At 36.5% G+C, this 26609-nt stretch overlaps 1 protein-coding gene across 2 annotated transcripts in view; it reads right to left on the bottom strand.

Moving 5' to 3' along the window:
• Positions 1-26587, bottom strand: part of MOSPD2 (motile sperm domain containing 2) — a 33136-nt gene extending 6549 nt beyond the window's left edge. The window contains exons 1-10 of one of the 2 annotated variants that reach the window (XM_064646665.1): positions 26467-26587; positions 26160-26226; positions 16388-16543; positions 15632-15718; positions 14247-14401; positions 11655-11715; positions 10433-10471; positions 9537-9661; positions 4355-4525; positions 1478-1590 (exon numbers count right to left, since the gene is read on the bottom strand). In XM_064646665.1, the coding sequence (XP_064502735.1) occupies positions 1478-1590; positions 4355-4525; positions 9537-9661; positions 10433-10471; positions 11655-11715; positions 14247-14401; positions 15632-15718; positions 16388-16543; positions 26160-26226; positions 26467-26475 (983 nt within the window). In that variant the 5' untranslated portion in view covers positions 26476-26587. The remainder of the gene's footprint in view (positions 1-1477; positions 1591-4354; positions 4526-9536; positions 9662-10432; positions 10472-11654; positions 11716-14246; positions 14402-15631; positions 15719-16387; positions 16544-26159; positions 26227-26466) is intronic. The other variant, XM_064646666.1, reaches the window with a different exon arrangement.
• Positions 26588-26609: the final 22 nt, after the last annotated feature.

The following is a 26609-nucleotide window of genomic DNA, read 5'->3' as shown; positions in this document are numbered from 1 at the left end:
GAGCTGCAGTGCCTCAGCTTCCTGGTCAGGCTCCAGGGGCAATGCTGGGATGAGCAAGGATGCAAGTTAATCACAGTGGTAGAGCTTACAGTCACTGTGATAGGTGCTCACAACTGATTATAAATGGCACTGTTTGTTATCAGTTCAATCAACTTCAGTGTCCTGAGAATCACTGTAGGGAAATGAAAACTAGTTCTGGTTTCAACAGAGTTAGAGCACTGATGAAGAGCAACAACTACACTCATGAGTCTACTTTAAAAACAAAACAAACAAAGACAATGGAGATACCAATATTTTATTTTCCATGACTGCAAGGCTACAAGTATTGACACCTTTATACTTGACTAAGTTTGCTCTTCCATGTAGTTTATATCAACTGCAACCCTTATATTCAAGGGCAGCCTGAAATATTTTAAGAGAAAAAAAAAAAGGTATGTCTGGGGGGGTTGGGTGTTAGTTTTGCTTGTTTGCAATTTTTTTTGTTGTCTGCTTGTGATATTTGCCCCCTTTTTTTAATAAAAAGTAGGCGAAAGAAGACATCTCCTTTTGTCATTGTCCCAGAAAATTTTTTACATCTTTCTAAAATCACAGTTCTGCTGTCTATGCCTTTGCCCTGCCATACGAGACACTACAGCTATAGAGAGGAGGCTTTTCATCTCAAAATTAGGAAAAACTTACATATACAAAATCATTTTTAAGCTAATGAGCATGTCATTATTCAAATTCAATCCAAAACTAATTCATTACAGCACTTACAAAATTACCTAAGAAATTACCTAAAAATTAGACATTTTTCTTCATTCATCTAATAGCAAACTGTAAATAAAAATAAAAGTTAACATCTAAATTAAATTCTAAACAAGCATCTTGACCTGAAAGGCAGTGAAGAGAAAAAGTGATATTGGCTAATTGATTTCTTTTTCCTAATTTAATGATAAAAAGCAAATTAACTGCAAGATGTAAGCATCTTTGACAAAAACTTCTGGGCAGATGTGTCATTTATATAGAGCACTTGCTACACAAAATAAATTGGACCTGTTCATTAAGTTTAAATGGTGCAAACTACTCATGTAGACATTTATACCATCTTAAGGTAAAAGAATTCAAGCAAGATTTAACAGTGAAAGCTATCTTGGTAAAGCATTGTTTTTTCTTAAGCCAATGCAATCAAACAAAAAACACTGCTCTCATTTACAGATAAGCACAGGTTTAACAATTCTATGAAATGCATTCTTATCAGTACAAAAAGAATGCCTATGGTGACAAAAAGATTCGCTAAAACCATGTAAAACCAGAAAAATCCTTTAAGCTTTGTAAAAATCAGTCTTAAAAAGATGCTTATAACTTGTTTTCCTCTAATAGTCTGAAAAACCAGTTTATTTTGAAAAGTAACTAGTTCAGTACTGAAGTGTCCAAGGCACATTGTAAAAAAAACCAACCAAAACAAAACAACAAACTCGAGGAAAATTATTATTACCTGATATGTAATAAAGGTCCTTTAAAAGTAGTTAATGCTTTCTTTGCATTTTTTGGTTTGACCTCTGTTTTGTCAGTTTCCTCTGATTTGGAAATGTGTTCTACAGAATTCATCTGAGTAAAAATGATAGTTACAGTGATTAACTAGCAACCTGGATTACACACTACAGAATCATGCAGGCATTTCAAAGAATATGAGGCTTATTTCAACAATTTACATATTACAGACCAAGCTTAATATGTATTCATTCTCCAAAGCTGCTTGAAATCCACTGAAGAAAGTGATTTGCTATAGAAGTTATACAACATAATAAACATGCATGAAACAAAACTTCTGCTTTGTTTTTTTCCCCCATGTATTTTCCTCATGCCTAAGTTGGTTTTTGAAAACTGCAGACACACTAAGTTACAGTACTTCAAATGTTTAAGACAATAAAGCACTGGTATTATTCATCCACTGCAAGACTTTTCAATTGAAACAGACGCCCCAACACAATCACTGCAACACTGAACAGAAAACACAGTAGCAATTCCACACTTGATCACATTGCAGAGTTGCTGAACATATCTTCATTACTTTTAGATGAAACTCTGAAGTATTGCAGAACATAAAAGAAATAATGCTGATTGAATTGGTGCATCCAAAACTGCAGGTATCTTAGGTTCTGAGGGGTTTCCTCTATAACATTAAGAAAATACATATCAGCAGGCCTGGACATCTTAGTACCACAAAAAAAAAAAAAAAAGAAAAAAAAAGAACTCTGGAACTCAGATGAGGGGGGAATACAGAAGACTGAAAGAATTAGTGGCATCATGATTCAAGTTCAGCTGGTTGAAGAGTTTGCTTAGCCTCCTTTTTATTCCACTTAAAATACAGAGAAAAGACATGAAGAGAATTCAGTTCATTCAAGTTTTAAGCACGGAAATGAGAAGAATGCAAAATTTTATGTTCTTTATAAAAAGAAATCACACAGCAACTTTTTTTATAATTATATAAAAGTTATAGTAAAAGGTTAGTGTCTATATATAGTGCACTAGTTATATGCTGAGCTTTGTTCTACAAAAATTACCAGAGGAAATATAACTATGGAACACAAAGGTGGAGGCATCTACTGCACAGGCACTTACTAACCAAGTTTATCCCTCATGGTTCCCTGTACTCTGTGGAAAGACAGAGGTTCTTCTATGGGATAAGAGGAGGCTTACATATATTAAATAAATCAGATCAGTTCTTAGGGGACAAGAGTCTGCAAGCAAAGACCTGTAGTATAGAAAAATGAAGATAATGATCTCTCACAGATCACCTGAAACACACTTAATTTTGAAGGTGGCCTTACTAAAAATTTGAATATTTATATTTAGATATATAAATAGATATTAGTCAAGTAAAATTAGTTAACTTGGAAATAAGAAAAGCCAACCATTCTGAGACAATAAGGGAGCATTTTTAAAAAACACATTTTAGAAAAGAATGTAACACTAAAGTGGCAAACAATGGTGCACTTGCTTAGAAGAAAGAGCAAGTATTTTTAAATAGAAGAACTGAGTTTAAGGAAAACCACCTATTTTTACAGAAACAGTACCAAAAACTAGATTTGATCTGAAATTCTAGAACTGTGTTAAAGGTAAGGCCTTAAAAGTGCCTTAAGGCTAATTGACACATGATGAACATAGAAGTCAATTACAGTTCACTGAAAAAAATTGAGTAGCAACTTGATTACACCGTATAAAACAAAAAATAATTATTTGTTTTATGGTATTTCAAGAGTAAAAAAAAAAAGGAAAGTAGAAAGCTAGGTCAGCCAGAAAAATTAGAAAAACCCAAACACTGAGGCTTATTAAGCACCAAAGGCAACTCACACACTGAACAGGAGTTGCTCATATTTCTGCATCAGAGAATCATAGCTAGGAAAATACACTACAAGTAAAAGAAGCTACTGAGTCTAATGGTCAGGAAGTCACCACTGTTATGCAATGCTTCCTTTTGACCTTAAGGTCAGTGAAATTATCTTTTTTCTTTTGAAAAGCTGGCCAAGCTGCAAAGAACAACTGAACTACTTATTGAGCTGCATGCTTCAAATTATTCTGACAAACTTGGAACAGTAAATGAAACTGAAAGTGTAAGTATTCTACTCCATTAAACAGAAGTTTTGCAATGCATATTCCAAAATTAATTATGGCACTAAAGTGGTGAATTTCAGATTTTTCCTACTATTTTCACAAGCAATATCCTCTGTGATTATCACTGTATATTCCTAAACATCACTTCATGTGAACTTGAAAAAAAATGTAAAACAATGCCTTTATTTCTGGATTAACAACACTGCAGGAAGATTATGTTGTAAAACAGGACTGACGGAGTAGGAATACAATTTCTCCTGAGAATAAATGAAAATCCTTATACTTTGAGATTTTATCAATAATTTAAGAAAAAAATTAACATCCAATACAGTATAAATATTTAACTTAATATTTTCTCATGTACATACTGATTTAAGCAACTCAGAAACCCAGATGTATTTCAAGATGTACACCACTAAATATTCCAAGATTAAAAATAAACCAAACAGAAAAACATAACCTTTGAAAGCAGAAGAACAAATCCCTTTTTAATTTTACAATTCACTATATTCCAAGAGATAGACTAAGTATTTGGTACACATTTTACACACTCTGAAGTATCAAACTTGTCCTAACAGACTAAGAGCCAAGGCTGAAATGCAAGTATAATTTTTCAGTTTTACTGGTTTCTTTTGTCAAATTGGAAGACAGAATAAAACGTTAAAAAAGTCGAAACAAAGACAAATAACCAAAATTATATGCTTCTTGTCCCACTTTGTAACCATTTAGCTAGTCTTGTTTAAGTCTTCATAGATACCTTTTTCTGATTAAGATTTTGTGCTTCATTCAGCTCTCCCATCTCCTTGGTGTCTGAATCTAGCTCTTCTTTACTTTCATGCTCATCTTCATTAGTAATGGGCCCATTTTCACATAAAGGAGTTTGAAAATCATCATCAACCAGTGGAGGATAACTGTACTTGAAAGAATCCTAAAAGATAAAGATTTTTAAAGGAACAGTTGGTTATTTAGGAGTGTGAGAAGTGCCTTCTCTAGGATTTTTCAAACAGAAATACTAACAATTTTTTTTATTTCACATTACTTGTATGTTTCAATTATCCATTTTAAATCGTACCGCTGTGCAGAAAGCTGACATTTACCAGTAGTTTTTATTTTGCCATCAATAGACAAATAAATACTGTCATCCAATGAAACCAGTAAACTGGAACTGTTATTTATAGTTAGAGTAGAACTGCTGAAGCTGGTGTATCAAGAATCAGCATTTGGAGTCTTAATGCTGAAGTTCTCTTCCTAGTTCTAGAAGATGCGGTTTAAAACTTATGACAGCTATTTCTAAAAACACTCCAAAAGTGATGAACAACATCAGTTGTTCTTTGCATGTTCGTTTCATAATGGCCATTTTAGAAAAGGAAATAAAACCCAAACCTACAAAACAACCCCAAATAATCCTTGAACCTTAACCTAGTGTGTGGACCTTTAGCATATCCTCTGCAAGTCAGATCTCAGTCTTTGGAATGCCAAATCAACTTAAAGACCATATTTAAGACATCTGAGTAATGTTGAAGCAGCATATTAAAGTTCTCAATGACCACAGTAAAGGTATCTTTTCTATTAAATGACCAGTAAAAACCAGTTTTTGCTAACTAGAAATTCTCTTAACATTCTCAAAACAGTTTTATCTGTTAGAAACAGTGTTTAAACAGGCATCTCTGTTCCTAGTGCATTTTCAAAGAGTTTTAAACTTCAAGTAAACTGAATTAGTCTGGTAGCTTTTCCAGTGGAAAAAAACCCTAACATAGCTTTGAATCCTGTGAGGCAGACTTGAGCAATGCCCACAGTTCCAAAACTACGTATCCAGCAGGGAGTTACAAAGGTGTTCCAAGAGAGCTCTCCACAAGTAAGTACATTTTCTCAAAACAAGGAATAATGGAGGTTGAGGGAAAAAAAAAGGGGAAAATCTTAGATGGGACCACTCAAAGAAACTACAAACAAAACAGCATACTTCCTATCATCTATAATCAAGGTGTAAACCTCTCCTATTCTTCAGGTTGTAGCAACAAAGACCTTTAGGTCAATGAAACAGGTATCCACAGGCTCAAACAATATCCTATTAAGGACTTGAAGGACAAGCTTTAAGCATTAGTTACAGACTAATCCACTAATAGAAGAAAAGACTAAGACTCCAGATTGTCAGAAATATTGCAGCAGGCTTCCAGAATACTGGCACCCCCCATTTGCAAATACAAGACAAATATCCAGCTTCCTCAGACAAACTGATAAAAAGCCTTTTTACTCCCTTCTAGCATGTGATGAAAGGCATATGACAAAAGTGACCTTAATAAAGGGAAGTCAATTTTTCTGCACACTTCACTTGGCCTCATTAATCCCTGGTACTGGATTGCTTCAGCAGCTGAACTCACATCACTGGGATAACTCAAAGTCACAGCCTGTACGTTTCAGTGACATGGGTTTATCTGCTAACAAGGTAAAAACCTCAGACAGGTAAACAAGACAGATTTATCCCACGCTTGATACATCCCTTCTATAGACTTACAGCTCTCTTTTATCTAAATCTAAAGATCTATAGACTTTATATTACCAGGTTTGCCAATTGTGGTATAGATATCTTAAACATAGTAGTGCTATTTTCTAAGATTACATGTACGCAGTGGCCACAAAATGTTAGTCATGACATATAAAAGGTGCTTCCAAGAACACAAGCTATGGGCTATTAATTCAGATACCCAGGTGAAGACCACAGCATTCTAGTTGCACACATTGTTCAACACTGGCACCAGTAGAATCTTGATCAATCCATCTTCTGACAAAGGGCAAATACACAAACTAAAACCCTACTGTGTTTACATGTTCTGTATGAGGGTATATATTGTACATCAGTCTGGTACAAAATGTTATTGAAGAGGCAATGAATCTTCTAAGTCAGTCAAAGGTGTGTATGCCTTAAGAACTGGACTGTTCCATCATCCATATCAACTGGAAATGGTAGAATGTGGGATACAATAGATTAGGAAACTAGGAAAACACTGAGTATCCATTTATCAGTAATGAAAACCATTAACAGGTGGCTCTTGAGCACCTAACCTTAATTTTCCAGACTGGTTAACATTAGCTTGCTGCTAGATTTGTTTTGGACAATTTTGACAACCTGTCCAAGACAAATCTGCTATAACAAGCACCTCTGTGCACTATGGACAATAACAACTCAAAGCCAGGTACATTGTGTGTTGCATGTACGGATCAGCAGTATGGTAATAGCCACAGTCCTGGTAAGGACTTGAATGAAACAAATTTATATTCCAAAGTCCTTCAAAATCCAAGTTTGTTTTTCATAATTAGTGTTAACACTAATTAACACTAATTATGAAAAACAAACTTTTCTTTTGATACTTTTGATACTATTCTTTTGATACTAGACAGATACCTTTGTCCACTAGTTGTCTAAAATCAAGCGTGCAATATTCCTCCTTTCTCAGTTGGCTGACAGTCAATTGAAGGATTTTAAAACTAAGGAAAGTCTCTGATTCATCTTTTGAGTGACCCTGAGTTAAAACAAAACATACTTAAAGATAACTTCACTGAGACATTGAAGCTTGGAGGCTTCCAATAGAGACAAAGAAAAGTTCCTTTAATTAACAAAGTAATCACTGACTCCAAGTTCAACATTATTCATTCTATTTCCAAAATGGATTTTTCTTTGTTACTTCTACAACTAGTCTCTAACATTCTTCTGGGATACCTAGACTCCACCGCACTTATGTTCTTGGTATCTCCCCAAAGTAACCATCCAAAAGACCTGCTCCACTAGTTGCTTACACCTGGTAAGACCTGGCTCTTTAAAGATGGATCCTACTAGGGGACAGAGCAGAAAGGGGATGGAGTCTTATGGCTACTGCCTTGAATGCCAAGGACACACAGATATGCTGGGCTCTTCAGCGGCATTATGGTAGCTGCAAATATGAAGATCTGCTACTAAACACGTGGAAATCAAAGATGACAGAAAGAGAACTGGAAGGAGGCAAAAAGCTCAAATCCTCACAAACAAAACCAAACACTTGAGTAGAGAATTCGTGGCAGGGGAATCAATTTGTGCAGGTCAGATACTGTGTTTAAAAAAAGCCAGGCCTGACAACACTAATAATGAAGAATGTACTCTATCTAGTTGCCTTAAGAGGAGACAAGGTTAATCACATCAAAACAAGTTAAATTCTGAGAAATGGTCATTAAGTTCCTGTTGTCTGGTCACTGAAAAACTTGCTGTGAGAGCTGCAAAAATCCTGCTTTAGTGTATACACTGAAGACATCTTCCAAAGAAAGATCAGGAGCACAATTTCTGGAGTCTCAGTATTAGCTAACAATTCTTCCAATTATGACAAGTTACCAGAGCTTTCATTATGCAGAGATCCAGCTGTTTTTCTGAAATTGTCAAAACCCCTGGAGTCAAGCAACTTTACTTCTATTCTTTATTTCTGCCACTGGAACTTATTACCCCAGACAAATGGTTTGGATAAGATGCCTCCATGACTAGGAAAGTTGTTAATGCTCTCAGAAGATGGGCAATACAGAGCCAACTTGATCAACAATCACTAACTGGCAATGAGACCTTTCAGGACCAATGCAGTATTAGGGATAACTAAGATTTTGTGCTCAGTCAGATGCTTCACAAGAACACTTAGCAAAGCCATAAATTCTTTCTTTAAAGACATAACTCTAAGGTAAGATGGTCTAAAAAGCAGACTGGAGATATTTAGCTCCAAGGATGAAAAAAACCTGCCCCTCTATTTCAACTATAGGACAATACCATAGCAGCCAAGCCCAGAACCACTAATAAACCCCATCCAATTCCTTACTGAAGCCACTTCAGACATCATCAGCTCTTTCCTCAATACCCACTCCTGAAGTACAGCAATTTTTCCATGAAGGAAAAGGTTATCTTTTCTTCAAAAATCTCATGCAAAAGCACTTTTCAGAGGCTATTAATCTCAGTCAAATAAAAAGGCAAAGTAATTCCCAGGGTGATATTCTTTTATATTCCCAAAACAAGTTTCATATGCTCTGACCACCTGAACTTTCCCCTGAATTTATATACAAAGGAAGATGGACCCTCCTACTGCTGCTGAACCACAACCATCCTTTTCTCCATACTGTTACTGTCATAACAACAAAAATACTTTAGAAAAGAAACTGTAGAAAAAGAACAATCAAAAGTAACTTCCCTGTAGTGGGCTTATTCTGTTACCACAAGTGGCCTATGAAAACTTTAAAGGAAAAACATCCTTTTCCTGCAAATTCTATTATAATGATTACACAAACTAATCTACTAGATTATGCAAACTAATCTACTAGCTTTGTGAAAAGTGAAACCTGTTGTGCAACATGCTTGTGGTGTTCCACTCTTTAGATTGCACTGGAATGGGATTCTGGTTCTGCTGAAGTGATACTGCCTGTACCATACACTTTGGAGCTCTACTACACTCTTTAAAAAGAATCTTCAACCATGTCTTAAAATGCAGCCCTAGAGACAACAAAGAATAACTGCAATATAACAGTCTTTAGTGAATCATAGCTTTAGAGCAGGACAACAACTCTCAGAGGGCCATGAAACCTCCTTTCTGTTCATAGAACTTGTTTAATAATCCAGCACTATCTGTAATTCATCAGGTTGGAAAAAAGTAGAAGGAAGAATGCACTTAAAACATATTTTTTTTTAAAAGGTCTGAAAAACTATGTGATTTCCAGTGACTTGTAAGTGGATGAATGATTCAGAAAAACTATTTCTGTTTAAGACAGCCAGATGCCAAATTCTTATGAAGTTAACCTATTTTATATTTTCAAATTATCATTGGCAAAACAATTTCAAAACATTTCACATCTGTGAAGTGCCAACTCTCAACCCCACACATGGAATTTATATAGGTGTCTCAATTTATTACAGAAGGGGCATGAAATGTTAATATACTCACAGTTCCACCCATGTGAGGTGGCAGATACTCTCCACTGATGTATTCCTGTACATCATTCTTGTTTGTGAACTTTAACATGCTTATTGCATCTGGGCCAAGCCAACCCTTCACGATTTTAAAAGCAGCTTAAAGACAAAACAAAAAAACCAAAGAGTATACATCAGTTGTCAGCAAAGGGGTTTTGTTGTTTTTTTTAATTATTTTTTGTAGGATTTTTTTTCTCCATATTGGTATATCTTACACAACACAAGTGAGCTACATCCTCTAAGATACTTTTCAGAGCAGGTTCTGTACTTTTATAATGGGGATAAACAGTGTAAGGAAAAGAGTATTTACAGAGAAGATGGAAAAAGTATCTTTGATTTAATAACTGATAGATTTGTTGTCTTGGAATTTAGCCCAGGAAGTACTGAGGGGGTAAAACCAATTGTATTTTCAAATCTGACTGAGACAAGTTAGGAAAGATAAGTATACACTCTTCCTATCTGAAATATTTTGTTGATTTAAAGGATGCTTGTTTAGATCTACAAAGTATTTTCAAACACCATTGTTATTTCAGTGATAGTAAAACATGAATATACAGTAAAATATATGGGATTCCTTAAAGGATTCGAGTTGAAAACATTTAAGGAATAGACTAGTTTTCAAAGTCTCCCAGCCTTTAAAAACAACACAATGAATATGGATTCCATTCAAAGTATGATCCAAAATGCAATGCTAGAAGGAAAAATAAAAGGTAAGCAATCATCAAATTGACAGATTGAAAGATCCATGCTTAAGAAATGCCACCATTCATCTGTATCTACACAGAGCAGAAAAACACTTCCTATTTATGCCTCTACATTTTAAGAGTTATCACAACCTGAAGAGAGAGAAAGAAACAAACAACAACTTACCGTTCATTATCCACGGCATTTCAAATATTACTATCTTGGCTGAAAAGAAAAAATAAAATCTGAATGCCAAGTGTTAGGCATTTCTCTGTTTAAGAGTAAGCACAGCAATAATATTAATGTAAAAAGCCAATATTCACTTCAACACCTCCACGTTCCCTTCCCTGTAAAAGCAATTTTGTATAATTGTTTTTAAGTTGTATGAGCCTATTGCTATTACTATATAAAAACAATGGTTGTTCGCTTGGAAAAGAGATAATAAAATTTTAAGTTCCATACTGTTTATATACTTCCTGGGATATTACTTTTCTGACATATTGTTACTAATAACTAATCTCTCAAGTAAGGCAAAGAAAGGCAAGATCTCAATCTGACCTAGAAAAGCAACTACTGAACAGGAAAAAGTTTAACTGGTATATTCAGCACCTCTTCTTCACAAAGAAACAAGTACTGTGAATCATTGTAAATCCATTTCCTCCAAATATTCCTTGTTTTAGCATATAAGTTTGAAAATACTTGGAAGTGTTCCAAAATTTTCTCTTGAATGTCAAAAAAAGAAGAACAATGTTGCACTTGCCTTGATATTTGATTAAAGTTTTTAACTTTGATCAGCAAGCTGAAATCTAATATTCAGAGTTTAAGCAGTTTCTGTACAGAATTTCAATATTCACAAACATTTTCACCTAAAATTTATAACATGTTTAAGATGAGTTAGCAAAAGCTATTCCATGTTTGCCTCTCCATAAAAAAACTGGAAGGCAAATAAGCTTATCCAAGTGTGCACACAAACATGCCTTACTTATTTTCAGAATAAGCCATTGCTCCCTCAAATTTTCTATAGCTATTCATTCTTCATCCCCTGAAGAATTCTAAAGGATACAAACTGTCATGCAGGTTTGTAAAGCTTCTACCCAAGTACCAACAAGCAATGGAAATAACAGGCCAATTCATTTCTAACATATCTTTATATTAATTTTTAATATATAAAAACATATTAAGATTATTACTTCATAAAAAGTTGATTTTTGATTAATGTAAAATTTATTTACAAAGCTGTGCTGACTTATGGACACAAAAATATTCTGACTCTGTAACATCCACATGTTCCATGTAGTTACCCCAGAAAGAATATGCAAAAACCTTAGTCTCCCCCATCTTCTGTCATATTATGAAATGCTCTTATAACAGAAGTCTACAATGTTAATATTTATTATACAATACTTACTGAGGAAGTTTGGGTAATAATCTGTAAAACAGTTGACAATAAACCGAACAAAATCCAAGTCCTAAAGTAAAAATCACAGCATAAATGCAATGTCATTCAAAACATTAAAAATACAGGCTTAGTTAAGAGTACCACAAGATACTTATATTGTAATCGAACATAGGCTAATTTTACACATACTACGAATATCAAAATGCAATGCAGTGCTTTTCACTTCATTAAACTGCTGCAGGATTGTGGCCAAACTTAGCTTTAGGACCTAGGAAAGAAGTCAGACTTATGATTGGAGCAATAACTTAAGTATCTAAACTACTGCAGAGTATCAATATGAGTTAAGATGTGCAGGAAAGGTAAACCTTTAGCACTAAGATAATCTGTCAAGCTTCTCTAAAGTATTATATGGAAAAGCACTAAATATACCAAAACTTCCCTCCAATAGTTGTCTCACATTGTTCAGTATACTACTGCACTCAGCAGAATATTTCCAAAGGGGGGAAAAAAAACAAACAAACTGTTTTCATTTAAAGAGGATTTTTTGTTTCAGTATTAGTTTGTGGTATGCAGAGAAATTGTGGGCAGATACTTTCAGAAATAGTACAAAAAATTTCTGACTGAGAATCTAAAGCCTGTTGTAACAGCAAAAATGCTATGGAGAATGGGCTCCTAGGGCAATGTAAACTGTTACATACTGTTAAAACATTTGGGGACAGGGTGAAAAAAAACCCAAAATACCGTGTAAGAAGACAAGCCACAACTTGAAAGCTTTATCAGTAGCTTCAGTAACTAGAAACTAACTGATAGTTTGGCATCTTTAGAGTCAAAAGGTAGCCTCTAACAGAGGCATTTATCTCAACTGTCTGTTGCTTGTACTAAATGAAGTATCTTTCATTTAACAGCATAAACACAGTGATGGATTCCAAAGTAACGACTAGAAACTCCATTAACAAGGATGCTGCTCTCTATCAGATTAGCAGAAGGACAGATACAGTATTTCAATGAAAGTCTGGAATTAGAAGTACAGATTTCACAGACCATTCAATAACTGCACCTATTCTAGTTACCTGACATGGTGCAACACAGCATGAGCTATTAGAATTATCGGCTGCATACCAGTGATAAAAGCCAACATAGTAGATGTCCACAGGAATGGAATAAAAAAGAGGCACACTTTGGAAAAGAACTTGGAAATCCTAGTTCTTTTAACATAAAACTTAACTACTCTACATGCCTATAAACAGCCATTAAAAATATTCCTGTTCTGTGATAAATGTACCAACTGTAAAGGAAGACTGTACAGTGGGACACTTAGGGACAGCACTTGCTGAGATTGTGGCTCTGGGATTCTCAAAGACACTGGAAAGAAGTTGCTTCAAAATATACTCCATAAAACCTAAATCAAATTGATCTTTCGCATCAAGGAAATTATTACAGTCCTTTATTCTTGTTATACAAAACCATAGCTCCAGTATTACCCTTAGGAGCATGGATAGACAGCTCTCACAGCACTGATAAGAACACTGATCCTGCCTTTCAAAGTACTTATTTAGGGCCTTGAGGGAAAGCCATACAAGTCCTGGTTGAGGTCACTGGGTCTGTTCAGTCTCAAGAAGAGGAGACTGAGGAGAGGCTTTATGGCAGTCTACAACTTCCTCATGAGGGAAAGTAGAGGAGCAGGCCCTCATCTCTTCTCTGTGGTGACCAGTGACAGAACCTGAGGGAATGGTCTGAAGTTACAGCAGGAGAGGTTTAGGTTGGATACTAGAAAAAAGGTTCTTCATCCAGAAGGCTGGGCACTGGAACAGGGTCCCCAGAGAACTGGTCACAGAACCAAGCCTGACAGAGTTAAAGAAGTGTTTGGATGATACTTTCAGGCACATGGTGTGACTCTTGAGGATGGTCCTGTGCAGGGCTCAGGGTTGGACTCTATGATCCTTATGGGTCCCTTCCAACTCAGCACATTCTGTGATTCTGTGATTTGTCAAAATATCTTCTCATAAGCTTGTGACCCTGTGCTGCACAGCTGCAAAGTCTTAATGCAACACAAACTATCCTGCCTGCAAAAGGTAGAAAAATTTTTGGCTTTTTTGTTGTTTGTTTGTTTTGTTTTTTTCTTATATTCAAATGCATTCTTACCATACCAACAAAAAAAAAAAAAAGAAGGAATGAGATAAAGTTTTAGCCATTTCTGGAATAACAGGATAGCATGGCATTTGTTAAGAAAAAAGTCAATATTCTATAGAAATACCATTTTTTTGACCTATAGACAATCTACGAGATTTTTAGTTATTAGAATAAATCTATAAATACGTAATGAAAGGCAGAATCTCCATCTTTCACATTAAAACAGCTTAGATTCAGCTCGATCACCAAACTAAAAGCAAAGTTTTCCATGTGCTGCAGAAGACAAAGTTTAATATGTAACAAACTATTTTGGAAACTGCTCATGCCATGGAAAAAAGCCCAACATAACCCTGATGTCAACAATAGTTACATTATTTAGATATCAAGGACTGTACAGGGACTTCCCTTTGTCTGGGAACATAGGTTAAATAATTAAAAAAGCAATCAGGAAAAGGCAATAAAAATACTTACTATGTGACTGATTCCAGTTTCAGCCATGTCAAATACCACTGTTAAGGGCTTTCCATGATCTCTTTTGGCATAATGTTCTAACCAAAATGCTACCAGTTTCTTTTTGTCAAGTTGCTGTTTAGGATCTCTTGTATGATGTTTCACTTTGAACCAAACTTGGAGAAGAACACACACAAAAGTTGAAACAACAGATCCAAACCAAGAGAAAACATTATGCAAATAGCTATACAGGACCCAGTGAAATTTATTAACACCTCTGAGTTTGTCTTCTACATTTCTACTGATTTTGTGGCTACTGAACAGCCAGAAAAAAAACCTGCATACCTCTCCACATACCCCCCTTTCCTTCCTCACATTTTTATAAATCCAACTTTTCAAAAACTGAAAATACAAAGAATTACACCCCAGAAGAAACGTAAGTGGAAAAATACTTTTCACACATTTAAAGACTACTTATCTAGACTATAATTTCATAATTTCAAATTAAATCATGTGGTCCTAAGACATAACATTATGTTCAGCATGTATTTTATGTGCTGTTGTAAAATTTATGTTTCTTTTTCCGTTTAGGTTTTCTACAGCATCGTACTTGATGTGTTTTGAAAAACTACTTATATATGCATTATGAATTATATAAAAAGCAACTGATCTTTCTAAAATAAATTGAAAAATTCCAAAAGGTGAGCAATATTGTCTAAATGAAAGCACAATACATATTCACCTGAAATAAAACTAGATGAGTCATACAGAAACTTGTTTTTCACAAAAAAACCCACAAGCATAATTCAAAGTAACAGGCTTTATAAAAATGTCTGAGACCAAATTACTGATTATACAGTGAAGTGATAAAAGAAATACTCGGGGCAGTAATGTGAAGAGCAGCCTTCCTGTTTAGTATTTTTATGATATCAAAATTAGAGAAGCCGGAAAGTAATTTAGGTACAGTCTTAATATTATTCTCCATGAAACTTAGAAAGTATCAGTGAAAATACCACGTTTCTTCTCCATGTCTTTTACTTCCAATTGCAAAAGTGAAACATGAGTTGCTAGAAGAGCACTGACAATACACTACAATAAGGAACATTTATCCTGGCCATATACTCACCGCAGTGGATACAAAAACAATGTGTTTACACAGGCAAGTTAAAAACTGCATTATAAATAGGATGAAGGTTTATGATTTTTTAAAACTGCTGACAAAGTTGACCAATTCCCTTTCTGTGATCCAAAGAAATACTCCAGGCTACTAAAATACCACCTCTACCAAAAACAACTGCCAATGTGTACCTACTTCTGTTCTTAAGAGATTTATTTTTCAAAAAGATGCTAAAATGCCACAAACACAATCATGATGAATGACTCAAATTATAGTCTGTATAACTTACATAATTTATAGCCCTCTTTATCGTATCCATGCAGGAAGAGAGCACCAATTTCAAATAACCATTTTGGAAGGACAGATTCCGACAAGTCTGCAAAGCCAAATGAAATATTATTTCAGTAACTGTGTTAATAATCACATCGTAACTTAACAAGTTAAGTCTCTAAAAATGCAAAGATCTAGCAACAAAATATAAAAATATCCTCATGAACCACTTTCTAAGGCCTTTAGTAAAGCAAATATTGACATCATTTGAAATCTCTATCTTCTTCCACTCACACTATAGAGTAGGATCTATTTACTGAGAAATAAGAATAAAATAATCTGTGTAAGAAAAAAATGCTGCAAATATTTATTTTGCTCATATTTGCAGCCCTCCTCCCCTCGCTCTAACTTTTAATTCAGATTGTGAAGTCCTGTAGATAGAGCTCACCTTCAAAACATTCTCACAGCACAAAAATAAGATCTATTCTACTGCTTGTGCCAGAGTGGTGCTATTACAATGAACAAGAGAGCCCTGTTTGCTGTGGGGGTTTTGTTATTTGTTTTTTTTTTTTTAGGACTCCACTCAAGTAACTGCGAGGAGACAAAACAAGATAGATGAGTAAGAATTAAAGCAAAACCAAACCAAAACAACAAAAAAGCTGTGTTACTTGCAAGACCTTTAAGAGATGCTTAATGAAACTACATATAGAAGTCAGTTGTATTTCCATAGGAAAGCAACACACAGCTTCAAAATCATTATATAAACATAGCTTACCATTAACTGTATATTCTTTCCTCCACTGAAAGCTTTCATCAATCATCTTTAAAGTATCATCCACAACATCATGACGCCAAATCAGATAGTTTTCAACCCATTTATCATCTTGCTGAAGTCTTTCCACATCTCTAGAATCATATTTATCTGATTTATCTAGCAAATAAATAAATAAATTAGTGTAAGAACATAGCATTTGCTAGAAAAACATGAAGAGATTTGCCAAGTGTATGTATATAAGTATCTACTAGGTACATAGGATTTCTTCTGCAGTTCCAAATTTAAGCAAACAAGGCAGAGCATAATAAATTGATTAAAACCTGTTGTGATGCTATTTAGGGACACTACAAGATTACTCTCACTAGAAAAACATTTTCTGTGATTCCTATTCAAAGAAAAAAAACATTAGAAAACAAGAAGGTGCTTGTAGAACTGGTGTAATTTTCTTAAAACCAGTTTTTTGTAATTAACATGAATTATTATATAGTCTAAGAACCTCTGTACTGATGAATGTGTATATTAGGCATCACCAGCTCACGCTTACAGGCAACAAATGTTAAAATTACTATTTCTGACCATGCGCTATACATAACTGCAATAAACAAAATTGTTTTCTCTACAAAAATTGCACCGTTTCCACCTATTATAAATTGTTCTCCTATCAAACACAAACTACATGCAACTCTAGGGCAGTATAAAAGCCCCTAAGACTTAAACTCTTCTTGCACCACACTAGCAACAGGATAACAGCTTTAGGAAATACTTCAGATAAAATAGGAGTTGTCGCTGCTCTTTTTTTTAATTTTTTTAACAAGGAAGCTTGTAAAATACAAATGCCCAAGTGGACCTATTCCTATTGTAGATATGCTTAAACAAACACTCAGTTTTTAAAACAATGCTCCTCTATCTGAGGAATTGGTATAAACAGAATGTAAATCACGAGCCCATGACAGAAACAGGCTTCTGAATGCAACAGACACTGATACACATCTCTTTGCTAACTACTAAAAAAAAAACCCCAAACAACAAAAAAAAAAAAAACAAAAAAAGAAACTTATATTTTTAAGCTATTCACATAATTCTTTTTTTTTTTTCCAAGGTAAACATGAATTTAATACTGATCATTAATAAAATCAGTTAATCTTCATGTACTGCAAAGACTATTCCTTTGTCAGCAGCAACAAATTTGAAATAACTACTTTCAGAGCCACCATAATTAAACTACTCAGAACTGTGACTGGATGGTTTGAAGATGCATATTTCAATCAACTTAGCTCTGAGGAAAATGTTAAGAGAAAGACACCATTAAATTCTGTCAATATTTGTAGTTTTACTGGTCTACATGCAAAGATATGACCTATTTTACTTGTCTTTCAATTTATAGTGTTTCCTGTCACAAATCAGTCAATATAGCTGTAAGAATATACCACTTTTAAATGTGTCCATCCACTAAGAGTTATTATAGCTGCACTCCCCCAGTGCATCTCTTCACACCTGACTGCTTCTCACATACATTATCTACTGGGTTCCTTTTTCATTAGGTTCCAAATTTCTCCTTCCCTTGATCCCATCCCACTACCTTACCTTGTTCCTTAGACTAGCCTAGAGTTAAATCATGCTTTCCTTAATCTTAGTCTCCTACTTGCTCCTCTCTGCCCAAAAGCCTGCAATCCACTAAAACCTCTGTAACTATTGAAGTTCCTTCTCTCATCATTTCTATACTTGCACAAGAGAGCTGATTCCCTATAGTCTGACTAAGCCCAGTAAAGTGATCACTTAGCACAAGACTGATGTGCTTAGCTTCCCTGTGGCTCTAGGTCAACAGATGGATTGCAAAATTTCTAGGTATGAAATCTGTAGTCTCAACTGCTCATTTGAAATTTTATTATTCCCGCAATGATTTAGGGTGTGGACATAGAAAAGCTAACAGTACTTAGTTTCAAGTGAAAAGCATGAAAAATTAACACCGAAGAAGATTTCTGCAGGACATCTGAGTCCTGCAGAAATCCTCCCTGCAGAAGTCCTCCCTGCTCACAGCAAGGTTAACTTTCAAGTTCAAACAGGTTAAATACTTTTTTTTAGTCATGTTTTGAAAACTCTAAAGGGTAGAATGATTCCACAGCCTCTTTTCATGTAGCATGCATTCCAACTCATAATCCCTTCAGAGATATTGTCATGTACAGTAACTAAGCTGTCACATTGACAGCCAGGTAAAGCAAGAGAAGCACTGGTTTCTCTCAGCCATAGCACAGTGGTTGTTCTGTGCTGTGCCTTATTCACTACAGTACATGGGCTATTCAGGCTATACCTACCCATTCAGAGCCACAGCAAACCAGGGCTTTGTGAGATCAAATATTTACTTTAACATCAGTATTACGTGTCTCCAGTGCCTGAGGCACCTTCACCTTAGTTCAGTAACCTCTAACATGCACTAGCTTCCAGCTTCGAGTGACCACAGTTGATCCATCAGCCAAGTATTTTGCTGAGAACAGTCCCATGTATATCCTATTTGTAAAAGGGATTTGGGTACTGTGTACTTGAAGAGAAAACCCACCACCAGGACCCTGAGATTATCTCAGTTGGTTAGAGCCTGGTAATGCATGTAATGCTACGGTTGTGGGTTTCATCTCTGTGGTGGTTATTCACCTAAGGGGTGGACTTGATGATCCTTGTGGTCCCTTCCAACTCAGAATACTTTGTGATTCTGTAAAAACCTGACAAGGTAACATTTCACACTACTTTCTGAGGCTCTCTTCTCTGCTTTCAGTATCTGTTTGAGAGCACAACTGTCAAAATGACATAACTATGCATCTCGTATCAAACTGTAACTTAAAAATTGAGATATCATTATGTCAAACAAGCCTCAGAACACATTTCTCAGCCACTAAAAAATTCTCCCAAACTCTGAACTTAGATAATATTTAAATAAATATAGAAATTTAACTTTGTGAATATTTTAAGAAAACAAAAGAGGAACAGAGAAAATGTTTTATCCAAACTTCCACCATCAATGGGAAGCTATCTGGATTCAGAGATAGGGATAGTTGAATATTCTCAACAAGGAGTATGTAACCTTAATTTATATATATAATACAACACACTAAACCAAGGGGAATAAGTAGTAAAATTGTGCATCCACAAGCACTTGCAGAATGCCAGTATTTGAATCAGGTAAGCTTAACAAGACCGACAGAACAACAGGAGTACTGATTACTGTGTGACTTTTACCTGATTCATCCCATTCTTGCTACAAAACAAGTAAAATTTAGAATGAGAAAGTGAACAAGAGAAAGGTGTTTTATCTCACATATAAAGCAGAGTGATATAAAATTGCTGGAGTCCTTCCAAGAACCCAGTGATTAAAAATGAGTCAGTTCAGAGGACGAATTTCTATTCAAATTTGTACACCACAATTTTACAGACATGTGGAAACTTGTTTTCAAACTACGTTGTGAAATAATATGAATGTTTCTAAATTTAAATCACTCCTGAAACACTTGACTGCAGTTCCTGTGTTATTAGAAACTTCTGGAGTTAAATCAGAATCAGTTGAAAGAAAATAAGACATTTGGAATTCTCAATATATAATTTAAATACATCCTGCACCACAATTAAGAAGCCAGAAAGGAAAACTGAAGTTGAGGGACACCCAAATGGAAATTCAAGTGAAACTATAAACTGAAGTAACTTACCTCAGACAATCTCTAAGCCTAGCCACTCATGATACCTGTAAACATATACTGGTAATTTTCTCAACAGAAAATTAGGTGCTTGATTCTTCACACGTACACTAAGACACTGAGACACTAAGGTTAGTCATCCTCAACTCAGGAAGATGGACATCTCTGTATTTAAGTCCATAAAGAACAGAATTTCATGAAGTATTTGGAACACAAACCACTTGCTCTAAAGGTAACACAAGGAACAGCATTAACAGCTACTTTTGCCAAACAAAGATATTGAAACCCATGTATGTAACAGCAGTGCCAGACTTTTGTGAAACATTCCATAGTCCAGAAGCTTAGAAACCTGATTACTCCCTTAGTCCAAGGGATTCAAATCTTTCTGCATCACAGAATAGTTCCACAGCCTGTAGAAGCAAAACTGGAATGCTGCAAGACTTTTCCATTGAACTGGCAAGCTGTGTAAAAACCAAGCAAGACAGATACAAAAGAGCAAGAAAAAGTGTAATCTACTTAGCAAATTTTATATTTACCAGAGCATCAAACCCAAATTCACATGAGAGAGTAACAGTGACAATAGCAAGGAGAAGAGGCCACGATTAGCCCTCTTTATTCCTTTAGCTAAAAGGCCTTCAGGAAAATGTGAGTGAGCAAGACTGACCAGGTATTTACCCTTATTTTGAAAATAGTTGAAGTTACTTTCATTTCCTCATTGAATATTTGAGGTTGAGGGAAAAGACTGGAAGAAGACAAAGTTCTCTTTGAACAGCAGCTTCTTATATTACTTGTATTACTTGCCTTCCCTTTTTTTTTTCCATTTAAGTGAGGAGTTCTGTTCTTTCCATAAGCACATCCTGCCCTTTTAATAGTCGTCTTCTTCAAGCAGAGAAACTTACAGTGAAACTGTATCATTTAATTACCGTGTTTCAACATAAAGGATCTTCTATAACACCAGACAACAGCTCCGAAAACAACCTCAGAATTGCGCAAAACTGAATGAACATGAATTTCACTGCAATACTTTCACTAGAAGAATGTTAAGTCTTTGATGCACAAATTGTCACATCCCTTCTCTTCACATCATTCTTCTATCAATGCCATCTACATTAAAATGCCAGGAGCTCCTGGAGCAGGTCCAGCAGGGGGCTATGAAGACAGTTAAGGGACTGGAGCATCTCTCTTACAAGAACAGCCTGAGGGATCTCAGCCTATTCAGTCTGGAGAGAAGACCTTATCAGTGTCTAAGTATCTGCAGGGAGGGTACCAAGGGGATGGAGCCAGGACAGAATCTTCTTGGTGGTGCTGAGCAATAGGACAAGAGACAATGGGCAGAAATTCATGCACAGGAAGTTCCACCTGAACATGAGGAAGAACTTCTTTACTGCGCAGGTGACCGAGCACTAGAACAGACTGCCTGGAGAGGCTGTGGAGTCTTCCCTCACTGGAGATATTCAAGAACAGCCTGAAGGCAATCCTGTGCCATGTGCTCTAAGATGACTGTGCCTGAGCAGGAAGGTTGAACCAGGTGACCCACTGTGGTCTCTCCCAACCTGACCTATTCTGTGATTACCAGGAGAGCAATGCTGTGCTGCTGTGTTTTCTTCCCATGTTCGTGCTTTAGGAAAAATTGTACAAATTTGAGAATATTCAACAGGAATATAGAAGAAATCTATGCTGCCTGATTTTGAGTCCTGTAGTCTAAGTCCTGCACTAAATTAATCCAGAGAAGTTCAGAATTAACAACCTGAATGACTCCTCCCTTCAGAACAAGCTCTTATCTAGAAAAGAAAAGAGCAAGACATACATAAAGCTAAGTAGGGATAGCAGCTTCATGCCTTTGAAGAGAAAAACTCCCAACACTTCACTGTACAAAGCAGGGGAAAAAAGCAACTTTGAAAAGTATGTGAAGTGTTCCATCACACAAAGACTCTCAATTTAACTACTGCCTTAAAGCCATTTCAGCCAAGAAGTCTCAGTCCAAAATGGTCATAATTATTCCTCTGACCTTGGCTAGAAAAAGGAAATCCATTTTAATTGGCTTGTTGATGCCAAACATTAAGCTAAGTACTACAACAATTCAGGTATGTGCCTTCAAGTGCTAGATGAGGAAATCAGCAAGACTGAAAACAATTTAAGAAGATCAGTAGCCATAAAGGGACAGGGATAAAGAAAACAATTATTTCAGTCCAATAAAGAATTATTTCAATAACCGAAATAAAAAAATATCTGCCTCGACAAGATGAGAAACTTTTAGCAAAACTGAACACTTTCAGTGACAACAGAGACTACCTTTAATAGAAGGCTCAGTCATTAATATTACAGAGCTTTTTATAAAAGTATGTTTCCTATCTCATCCTTCCACCATCCTCAACCTGAAAGCCAAGAACCAAGGAAAACACATTTTTCAGAGCATTAAACCACACAAGCAGGTATGTAAAACATTACTTTAAGAGTCTTTTACAATAGTCCTATCACGAGCTTTTTTTAGGGATGTACCATAATGACTAAAATTTTATTTGCAATCAGACAATATGATTAACAAAACCCATTTGGTACTGGTTTAAAGAAAGTCATGATGAAATTTAATTCTTTAAATTGAAGTGGGGAACCTCTCTTGCAAAATCTTTTTCTGAAAATTAAGCTTTGCCTATAGGAGAAAGTAAAAGGATGTAAATGGGGAGGACAGGAAATACAGGTAATTAGAAATGGTAAATATGCAAAAGCAAATGCAAAGAAAACCTGTTGACTGGAAAAATCTAACAAGATTTGATTATAAATAATTTCCATTGTAACATTAAAATGGAAAGTAATAGCCCAGATATAGAAGCTAATTTTAGAAGTCTTCTAAGGAATGAAAAATCACTATAGAAAAAGACATGGTTGTTTGCTAGAAAACACTGTTAGTACCAGTCAGTACTAGAAAATAATCTTTTGTTTTCATTGTTCCTTTCACTACCAGAATCATTTACATCACTAACTCTCACAAAGAATCCAAACAGACAAAACAGAAATTAGGCCCAAAAACTGTGAAGACAAAGCACTGTCTACCTACCACATCAGAGAGTGTCTGTTAGTCTACTGGACTGAAAGGAACTTTTCACTATTGGAAGTGATAATGCAAGAGTTTTAATTTAATGGGACATACATTCCTCACAAGAACTGAAGTTGTCTTTGTAACCCAGCTATAAAGTTGAATAAAAAGAAAAAAAACCACCACACGATCCCAGTTAATATTAAACACTGCTTTGCAGATAAGATCCAACAGTGGCCAAACCTTCCTTCTAGAATCCCTGAGCAGCCAAATTTGCTCAAGAACTTCAGCGAGAAAGTTCTTGTGCGAGCTTTGGGGAAATGAGCCAGTAAGGTTCTCTGACACTCTATTTTCCACACTGTATTCAACTATCAAAACAGTTTTCTGATTTAGTCACATAAATGAAACAACTGTATAATTCAAAAAACAGATTTATGGTGCTTTCAACTGCTGAACACAACTCTTCCCATCCTACCTTGAAAATTATCAAGGCCAAAGCATATTATTTGGTTGTCACTTTTATGTGAAATATCAAACTATAACACTCAACTCATGTTGGAATATTACACTTTTCTGAATCAGCTATATAGTAATATAGTTTTGTAGATTCCACTTTAATGTAAAAATAGCATTCTGCCAATAAGTGATTTTAATGGCCCCCTAAGTTTTCATTTCACAACAAAAATAAACATTACTGTAAGGCCATCACAGCATTTGTGACCATTACTAATTCTTCCTGCATGAGAGAGTGAAGGGGGAAACCAGTAACTATGAGTTACAGAATGTAGATTAATTACTTCACCATATTTGATGATCAGAATCACCAGGTTCCTAGAATAACCAGTTACACTATTTTCCTCAGAGGGAAAATGAAACAGTGACAGCTGCAACCTCCAGAAACACAACTGCCTGAAAACTTTACTCAAACCTTTAACACCTGCAGCTCACCTGTAAATGGAATTAAGTCTGCTCTGTAGAGGCCCGCAATTCTATGACCACTCTAAACTTCCACAGGAATGATCAGGTTCTCAGTGTAGCCTAAACATGCCCTTAGTTTTGAAAGCAGATTAAAACTCCTAGATATGAAGCAATCATTTGTACCCTTACACCACAAACTCAGTTTTGGGGGTGTCTGCATACATGCACCTCCATGTTTCTTTTGACTAAGAAGCATAAAAGAATACATTTAAGAACACTCAGTAAAGGCTGAAGGACAGCTATAAAACTGAAATCCTGTGTTTTCCTCACTTGGAAGTGGCGCAACAATGTTAATTTGCTTCTGGAATTCCTTAATTTCAGGCAGAGTCTTAAGAACATAAACTCAAAAAAGTCCTAATCCTATTTGCTTGAAAGGGCTAAGAGCCCTAGACTGTGACCCAAAAATGGGCTTACTGAGAAAAATGTGTTCAAAACACTACAAATAGGATTAGGGCTTACCTTGCAACAGTATTCAATTATTTTAATGGCTGTATCAACCAGCCCAACAGAGGCTTCATCACAATTAGAGAAACTTGCGGAATTCCAAGATTTTAAGGGATTGGTCAACTGAAAGGGTAATACTCCCTTTCCACAGCAACTGTCCCAAAGCAATTCTAGGCTTTCTGAAGTAACTACTTATAAGCGTGACTCTGGGATAAAAGAATATAAAGCAAGTTGAATCATCTATCATATGAAAATATACACTAACTGAAAAGATTAAGAGCCAAAAGAATCTAGAATTTAAGACAATCCTCCACTCACCTTAGGCTGAGCTTTCCAAAGACACCTTTACTCATTTGGAAATATGAATTTCAAATGGTAATAGAAGCTCTCTCTGCGTCAAGACTTTCTAATAATTTTGTCATCTTGGCAAAAATATAAGTCATTCCTAACCAAGGCCAAAGTAGACTCCTTTATGAAAGTTAGCAGAACAACCCTATGAGACAAAGTTGTACCACCCTCAAGGTTTCCAAAAAAGCGTTCTGGCCAATTACAAAGAAGTCATAGAAACATGTAACTCTTACATAAAAGTGAAAGCGACATAACCTCAATAATTCTGATCAAAAGCGTCAAAGCAAGGCCTGTGTTCGCAGAATTGAGGCTTATATTAAAGGAGATGCAGGTAACACAACTACTGGACTCTTACTGTATTTGCACAAAAATTAGATAAAAGCGTGTCTTTAATGAAAAGTCTCTAGAATGTCATAACAAAATGTACTGCTTACTAGAATTGTTAGCATACTCTACTACTATATATTCTTCCATCATAAGCAATGTAAATCAACCTTGAAATGAAAGGACATCCCGCCAGGCTTACCCCAGTCTTCCCTCTCCCCTAGGCATCCCCACCATCTCCCGGCCTTCATTTACATGTTTAAATGCATCTGCACTTAAGAACCGAGCAGGACACCCCGCATGACACAAGCATGATCTTAATTATGGCCTGCATGAATTTCAAGTGCAAGTTACTCCAGAAAAGCAACTCTTCCCTTAACAAACTCGTCGAGGACAGAATTCTCTTCCCACTTCCCATTCATGTTTTATGTCCAAAAAGCACCAAGCACACCAGTGTCCCAGACACCACTCTACAGCCAGAAGACAGAAGGAAGGCAAAAGGACCGAGAGCTTTGCCCGGACAGGTCCTGAAGCCCAAGGCAGCAACCCACCACAACAGACAGCACTGAGAGCCAGCACAGAAATCCACTGTGCACCATCCCCGTCTACAGCCTTGGACACCTTAAGCTGCACCAGGGGAGGATTAGGTTGGACATTAGGAAAAAATTCTTCACAGAAAAATGATTAGATATTTAAATGGCCTGCCCAGGGAGGTGGTGGAGTCGCCGTCCCTGCAGCTGTTTAAGGATAAAGACTAGACGTGGCAGTCAGTGCCATGATCTGGTTGGCAAGTCTTAGGCTGGCCTCGATGATGTCGGAGGTCTTTTCCAACCTAACTGATTCTGTGCAAAGGCACAAACACCCAGTCACCTGGGAAAGGAGGCATCTGACACACAGAGGGGAAAAGCGATAGCGGACAAGCCCGAAGGACCGCATCCCCCGCTCGCCGCCCGGCCCGGCTCACCTGGCAGGTACTCCGCCTCGAAACGCCGCCGGGTCTCGCTGATCAGCGCCGCCTTGTCCTGCCCCTGCTGAAACGAAACAAGGAACGGGAGGCCGTGGAAGGAAGGGAAGGCCAGGGCCCCAAACAACCCCAGCCAGCCCCAGCCCCTCACCTATGCGGTAGGGCCGGGCCACCCGCCCCGCCCCGCCTCGCCTCGCCTCGCCCGACCACCAACCGCGGGCAGCGACATGCAGACGAGCGGGTGGGTGGGTGGGCGGGCAGGCAGGCAGTAAGGCAGCAATGAAGGGGAAGGGGCACAGGGACTAACCTCAGCCATGGTCCAGCAGATCCGCCCGCGCCGCCCGCTCTGAGGCGGCCCCAGGAGCGCGAGGGGCGGCGGGAAAAGGGGACGGAGCGCCGCGTGACCCCGGGGGGGCGGGGCCTCAAGGCGGCCAACGGCACTGAAGCCCC

Source organism: Pseudopipra pipra, chromosome 2, assembly GCF_036250125.1.
Source record: "Pseudopipra pipra isolate bDixPip1 chromosome 2, bDixPip1.hap1, whole genome shotgun sequence".
Classification (NCBI taxonomy): Eukaryota; Metazoa; Chordata; class Aves; order Passeriformes; family Pipridae; genus Pseudopipra; species Pseudopipra pipra.
Note: the sequence above shows the minus strand (reverse complement) of the source record. Positions and strands in the feature narration are given on the sequence as shown.